General features: G+C 29.3%; 1 protein-coding gene across 8 annotated transcripts in view; it reads right to left on the bottom strand.

The window, feature by feature from the left end:
* Positions 1–1,369: 1,369 nt before the first annotated feature.
* Positions 1,370–8,378, bottom strand: part of LOC134712411 (ATP-dependent RNA helicase DDX3X-like) — a 28,199-nt gene continuing 21,190 nt past the window's right edge. For all 8 annotated transcript variants that reach the window (XM_063573933.1, XM_063573934.1, XM_063573926.1 and 5 more), the window contains one exon: positions 1,370–8,268. In XM_063573933.1, coding sequence (XP_063430003.1) covers positions 8,079–8,268 — 190 coding nt within the window. In that variant the 3' untranslated portion in view covers positions 1,370–8,078. The remainder of the gene's footprint in view (positions 8,269–8,378) is intronic.

The raw sequence follows: 8,378 nt of genomic DNA, 5'->3' as shown, positions 1-8,378 counted from the left end.
GCCTAAACACAAACTAATACATGTAAACTAAGCAAAATTTCAAAGTCAATTAACCATAACTGGGGGGCACAGTCACATAATCTCCATGGAAATGAGATATGCCAATGCTTAAACAACTGTATACCAATTATCATTAACTTACCACTAGTGGTTCCCCATAACCTCACCTAATCACAAACTAAGCAAAAGTTTCAGTCAATACACCAAAATCTTCGGGGGAGGGGTCACATAATCTCCATGGAAATGAGATATGCCAATGCTAATACAACTGCATACCAATTATCATTATTAGACCTCAGATGAATTATCACGTTGTGATTGGTTAAACGCTGTCACGTGGTGACCCCCTATGAGACCGTATGGGGTTAGTAAGTTTCATATGGAGTTCTTGACGCGTTAATGGCGACGTCATCTATTAATGTTGTTGTGTTTCATTGTTTATTTTTCTACAAAACGCGTCAGAAAAAGTCCAGCGTCCGATAAATTCATTACGGTTAACTACTGACCCCCTATGGATCCGTATTGGGTCAGTAGCGAACCATTTAACTTATATTAACTTACCACTAGTCGTTCACCATAAACTAAACGTAATCACAAACAAGCATATTGTTGAAGCTGTCGTCACCGCCGCTGTCAACAGCATTCCTATGTCTCACTTTTCAACTCCGTCACGCGAGACAAAAACACAAGTATTTGCTGTAATAAAGAGAATTTTTTGCCCAGATGTCAGAAATATGACAAACATGAAGTAGACAAATGACAAATCTTAATATGTGTCCCAATGTGAAGCTTACCCTTATTATGCTTGGTATCAAAAGCTCTGGTTTGTTGTATGATGCATTTTTTTTTATACACAACTCAATTTGAAAATACATGCACTTGGGTCAAGTGATTGATCTTCAAAATTGTCACATGGGATAGCTTTCCAAAAAGTTTGATGCCTTATACTGTATTTTGTAGCTACTGAGAAAATGTGATAAAGGATACAATGTTGTTCATTACACTTACACTTAAAGATATCAATACCACATTATGGGTTGAATAAAGAAATGTTCAAAGAGACAACATGTTTGTATAATAAACAATTGTTAGTTTTCTTTTTTGAATTGTTTTTGCATGTGTCATTTTGGTGCCTTTGAATGCCCACCATATGCAGTGTGTGTTTTGCTCATTGTAGAAAGCTGTATGCTGAAAATTTTGTTTTTAATGTTTATGTCATTTTGGTATCTGGTATCTCATTGGAATCATATGTTTTCTTTATTTTTTTTTTTATCCACTATGAGACTGAAAAATTCATTGAATGGCTAAGAATGATTTGACACATATGGATCCTCTCAACAAGTCGTGATCTTTATAAGTAAATAAGACATTACAGAAATGATTTTTTTTATTGAACAACCACATTCAATAAGTAAAAAAATACAAGTTAAATAGATGTTTGTTCTCAGTATAAAAACGAACATCTCTTGGCCTGACACATAAAAAAAAGTTACAAGTAAATGCCGCCCTATTTTTCTTTGCTCTCATTTCATGCTTTATCAATACACATACACATCAATGGGTCAAAAGTCAAACACATTTAGGCTGGTCCCAAATATAACCACTGAGAGGACCTCTTACAAAAAGGATTTGTTGATAATAATTCTTATCAAGTCATATTAATGATTGATTTCTTTCCTAAAATAATAACAGTGGTGTCATTATTTTCATCCACTAAAACATAAAAACAAATCTTCTTTGTAAGAAGTCTTGAACTGTGTAACCAGGCCTTGCTTCCAATCTTCATTGTTTTATCATTTGTTTTTCTGACGTCTTGGTAAATTCAAATTCAAATCTATAACATTTCACTGATAAACTTATCAGTCTTTTCATAGATCATATGCATAAACTAATTGTTTACCATTTCTGAATTAATGAAACAAATTTTTGGCGTTCAAGTTATTCGTGAAAGCAAGGCCTATGCAACTAATACAAAATAAATATACTGTTGAAGAATAACTTGGCACAATTCTTGCTAAAAAAAATGGTTTCACAATAAAGTCTGGAAATGGCAGGTATAAATTATCAAATCCAATCCAAAATTTTCCAAATATTGATTGTCTATTTCAAAGGTAAAGAAACTAAATGGTCAGAATCAAGATCCTTCCCAGTATTTCCACCAGGATATTTATTAAGTTATTGATAACAAATTTTAGAAAATAAAAATATGAATTATTACCATCATGTGACATGAATCCAAGTAATATTCATGACTCCCAAGTAATATTCATGACTCCCATATTACTTGATACTTATGACACATATTTTATGACTGTTCAGTGTGTAACTGTTGGTGTAAATTATTTTTAGAAATCTTTTACAAATGAATGTATCAAGATGTACACTGTTTCATACAAATTACAATGTTAACATTCTAAATTCATAAGAAAAACAATAGGACATTATAAGACAACATTTTATGTTATCAAGGCATAATAAGTCAATGGAATATAAAAATCATTTGACTACATTTCAGTACTTGACTAGATTTAGAAAACAATATATTTTTACTTTCAACAATGCTGACATGGATCGCACCAAAAGTTATCATCCTGTGCTCTTCATACAACAGGCATCAACATCTTACCCTGAATTTATTTAAACCTTATGAGTTTCTGTATTCCAAACAGGAAAAAAATGCCATTTCAAATTTCAATTTTTGACTACTGAACTCAAGTTATATATAATAAGGCACTTATACTAATCTCCTGATAAAACTGATTTATTCATTTAACAGTAAATTATTGGTGGATTATATTAAACTTTAACATAGAAAACAAATTGTCTAGAGTTTCTTTTTACAAAGAGTTAATCGTTTCATTTTACAAAAAAGAAAATCATTTAATTTCTTCAGATTTATGACAATGCCCTCAGCAATATCACAGCAAATTGTATAACTATTTCCAGTGTTCTCTCCACAAATTTGATACAGCTTGGTTAAATGAGAATTTTGAAATACCATTTGTTTTTAGCACCATGTATCGTAGTATATCCATAAAACAATCTATTTGACCTTCACATTCAAATGATTCCAAAAGGCAATGGAGAGAACACCAGTTTCAAATAATAATTTCAGTCAATATTTTAAATAACTTGAATTATTTTAATCTCTTTTCAAATTAAAACATTAATGGTAAACCTATAATAATAAGTCAGGAAGATGTTAACAATGAAAACTAACATCTTTCATAGGTACTTAATTATACCATAAAAATATACCTTTTTCAAAACTAATCTTTAACCAAATCATCCCCTGCAACATGTACACTTCCCCACACTCACAACAAAAAAATCAAGACCCTCTCATTCAGTTTTATAAAAAATAAAATGATAAAAATCAAAGAGATTGCCATTTGCAAAAAGAAAAAAATTTAAATGAAAAATTAATAAAAAAATTAAATAAAAATGTTTATAAAACATTATTTTAACATTTGCTCCTTCTACTTGTCAGTTAAGATTGCACTTAGCTGTAGAAAATAAATCACAGATAACTTGATTCTAAACAATATTAAACAAATATCAAATAACAATATGCAAAAGGAAAAAACTCAGCCAACAGGCTGTTATCACCACTTGCACTATGTTTGATTTTCCTTTGGAAGCACTATTTTAGAATAATTAATTGCATAAAACTGAGCACCAAGTCTTGACTTATATATAAATCAGATCTTTATTTATATCACATAATATTATGAATATGAGGAAACTATTATGAGCAGAGGATGACAATTTGACATAAATAATCACTGACTTGAGTCAGTTTGTATACCAGAACATTTATTTCACAAGCAATCAATATACCAACAGGAAATCTTCAGCAATCACTGATATTACCTGTATGGCAGAACATTCCTTAATCACTCATCTTTTATTGAGTTATCAAATTGTACCTTCACATAAGTATTTCTAAATTTGAGATTTTGTATAACAGATTATGATATTACATTGTTGAGGAATTGAGATCAATTTTATATCTATTCATTTTGTCTACTGAAAATATATTTGATGTCAAAATAGCCAGTTGTCACAAATGTGCAATAAATATCATATATATTTATATTGCACCAATCTATGCTGAAAGAATATTACATATTTAAAGGGAACCAGATGTCTATATGGAAAAAATCTGAGATTCAAAGCAATTCAGCATACCAATGAGAAAATTATCTATTCATTCACATAAAAAACAAATCCAATTAAAGTAAAAAACTAGAACAATGTAAAACAAAGATAACTGAACACTCACAAATAATGAAGAACATTAATCTTAAAAACACAGATATTAATTCCCATAAACTACTACAATGTCTGATCTTTTGATCTTTCAAAAACTTGAAAATATTTTTACCATGTCTGAGAACCATATTGGACAGGTACAATAACATAACAATGCCTTGTACCAAAATGTAAATATTTTGGAAGCATATTTACAAAAAGTAATATCTTGTGTGTTTGAGACATGATTCTTCAATTATGAAATTTAAAATACATTTAAAGACATGGCAAGTTTTATATATATATATCATGGAAAGACACTGACAGTCAATTAAAAAGATTAAACAAAATACACTGGAATGAGGACAAATTCTTTTTCTTTATAAAATATCGCAGGTAAATTTTATTTTTCCTGAACACTTGCATTTCTATCTATAATCTATAAAATAAAATTTACCAACAATGGATATGTATTATAAACAATAAAATGTGTATTTCAACCCAGCAACACTATGACAAGATGATAACAATCTTAACAAGAGAGCTTATTATATTTCATACAATGGCATGTAATGTGCAAAATATGGCATCCTTAATTCTATAAGAATACTGTGCCGTAAGACACCATCACTGAAGGGGCACACTTCAAAAATCACAATTCTTTTCATACCCTGAGATCAAAGTCTTGAATACTTGTATACCAGTTGCCCTAACCACAAAAAATCTAATGAAGAAAATTTGTAGCAAGTTTAAATGAGAATTTTATCCACAAAAATTTGTGTGAGTAGGACAATTAGGCAGTGTTTATCGTATACTTTCAAATTTGAATTGTTTTTATATTTAATATTACAATCTTAATGCATGTATAATAAATTATGAACACATTTTAAAAATAAATCAGATGGTATTTGTTTTCTTCTTTATTTTAAAGTGATATAACCACAATTAAAAGAAAAATAATGTAACAAAATATTGACGAAGATTAAAGTTCACAACTTGTTACATTGACTGAAAACAATCTCCTTTCTATGCATCATTTAAATATATAAATGTCAGCAAGAAAAAAAGATTATAAATGTGAAGTTCTTTAAATTTACCCCCATTTAAATCATGTTTTGGGCAAGGAAAACTTGTTCGTTGATGCTCATATAAAATTAACAAGCATAGAGCAACAAATATTACACATCTGTTGCATCAAGGCTGGTTAAAACTTGGTGAGTATCAACAATGTCATGAATAAAACGTATAACAATGACAGTAAACAATTCAATATCTGAAAGACTTTGAGTATATTTTGGTCAAGATTCACACTACATGCCATAATACTGTTCCATGATAAGAAAATAACTGGTTTCAAAAGTCTGCTGTTCAAATTGCGTACAGTTTTTAACATGTTAAGTTTACAATACATGTATATTATAGTTACTGGAAATGTTATTGTAAGAATTCACACATGTAATTTGATACCAGATATCTTCATTGTTTTCTACAATCTCGTCACAATCAACTGAGATTACATAAGTGGTGCCAAACATATTGGCACAACAATTGTCATAAAAATTTGATAGTACATTAACAGGACGGCATATATAGACTACACTACACAATAAAATGTCAGGCCGAGTAACCAGAGGCAGAACCAGTAAGATTGGTATCCCCAAAAATGTATGGCACTCATAACAGGAATGAATAAAAAATATACCTGTACCAGTGCTCTGATCCAACCAGAAACCCTCTTACAGGTGAATGGATCTATTTACCCACATAATAATCAATGATATCTCTTCATTGGATAGGACAAGTTCTTAACACTGAATATGTTATGTCAAAAATCTTATACTTCAATAAATTATCTTGGTCTTTCACAAGACTGTAATATTTATAAAACAAAGTAATGAAATCAAACTAAAATGATTTTAAATTTACCAACTTTACAACTGCAAGAGGAAAATTTTCATTTGGAACTTTTTAACAAAATATTTCAAATCATTTATGGACAATAAAAACTAAAGAAACAGGCATTGTTATCTAAATCAATAAATTACTTTACAAAAAAGAAATAACAAAATGAAAGTTTAAATTTAAATGATTTCCCTTCTACCAGAAATGTGAAAATGTATGTTACTAACAATGGTTAAGACACAAATGAAATAATATGAGTTTATTCAACCTACTGATTATCAATTGTAAATAATCACTTTCATTTTCTTTTAGCTCAATATTCAAGGGCAAGGTAAATATTTATTTACATTTATAAATATTGATTGCACAAATAGAATACTGAGACAGTAAAATCTAATAAATACAAAATACTTGGATTTCACAAATGAGCCATGAGAAAAAAAACGCATGTATATGGTTATATCATTGCACATCTTATTTGTTTATCTTAATTTTAGTCAATGTACAAATGTTTCATCCATTTTAACATGCAAAATGCATCAATTCAATCAACTTTAATCAAATTTCAGGCAGTATATTATTCAACAAAATGTATAAAATGTACAATCTCTAATTTATTTTCTTATTTGTTTATCAATTCTTTTGCTCAACAAATTAAAACTTAAAGCAAGTATGTGGGTTTGCATGTTCCCTTTTAGCCTGTAATATTGATCCATCAGTTTTTAACAGGATTAGTTAGGATATACATGTATGATTAAAAAAAAACTTAATGGCTAAAAAGAATTAATGATATCTTAAGAAAGCAATCGCAATTTGTTTATCATTTTATAGCAAGACAACTCTGGTTTATCATCTGATAACTTTGAAGTAATCATAAAATCTGTCAATTTACTTTTAAACATATGTTACTTTGTACTTAAATAAATGAAATCATGATGATATTTGTAATGCAAGCATGCAAAGGCACAACTTAAATTTGATATCTGCTCGCCAAGTTTTGGAATGTCTATGTTATAAACCTTTCATTGATTTTATGTTTGCTCTCATAACAATAACAAGATGTAGATGCACCTGATCATTGCACATCCTTGACACCATAAAAAGTTAATTACTCTTATCAACAAATTCAAGTCACTGACCTACTTTAGCAGTAAGTGACCGTCACAAAAAATCAAATTACATTTGAGCAACAATTTAAACCAATAACATTTAAAAAAAAATCTATCAAAAATGAAATAAGTACTTTCTTTTGCTTATACTTAATGTATCTCTTCCAAAAGGAAGTTTATCTAATATATGATTCGTAAAAAAATGAATCATGTTGATCAAAGTTTGCAAGACATATTTAATAATAATAAAAAAAGTTAAATTCGTAACATTTGTTGTTTTAAAAACTAAATATATCATTTGTCTAAACCAAAAAATTGTTATTGATTTAGCTAGTCATAACTTAAGTGTACCTGAAGTATGGATGCAAAAATGTTCATCATTTAAAAAATTAGCATTTCTTACAAATTGTACCTTCAATTTATTAAGATGTCATTATAAATACTGTAAATCATTACATGTTGACAGCTAGAAACTTTTTAATGGTAATGAAAAATGTAATTGTTTTCAATCCATAAATAAAATTAGGGTAGTTATTCAAATTAAACAAAAAACCTATGTCACCCAAAAATGACCAGGAATTAATATTCTCCGCAAACACATTTTTAGAAAAAAATAAATTCTAGTATACACTTTTATCCTATCAAATACAAAATGGCAAGTCCAGATTGTGACAATAGATGAGTACCATGGACATGGGAACAAATTTAGATTTGGAACTCCATCTTACTGACAGCACCGGTTCTCCCTCACTAGTTACCCATCAAAAAAACAATTACACAAGAACAAATGTGGTTGTATAAATTGTCAGTTATTTAGTTTCCCCACCAGTCTGGACCAGAGTTGTTACTGTAGCTTCCACCATATGAACCGCCATAAGATCCACCACCATAATTATTGTAAACTGGAGCAGGCATAGTATTGCCATATCCTCCCATGGTCTGCTGAGGCTTTGGTTTACTCTGTTGACGATAATCTCTTGATCCAAAGCCAGCTCCACCAAATCTGAAAGGAAATTTTATATGAAAATACTGTGTGATAAACATATTATTTCTAATTGTTTTGTAAGGGGATAAAAAGGGGGGTGTTATCTGCAGTGTTTTTAAATTTGAATG

This window comes from Mytilus trossulus, chromosome 3 (assembly GCF_036588685.1).
Source record: "Mytilus trossulus isolate FHL-02 chromosome 3, PNRI_Mtr1.1.1.hap1, whole genome shotgun sequence".
Lineage (NCBI taxonomy): Eukaryota > Metazoa > Mollusca > Bivalvia > Mytilida > Mytilidae > Mytilus > Mytilus trossulus.
This window is presented reverse-complemented; position numbering and strand designations above follow the sequence as displayed.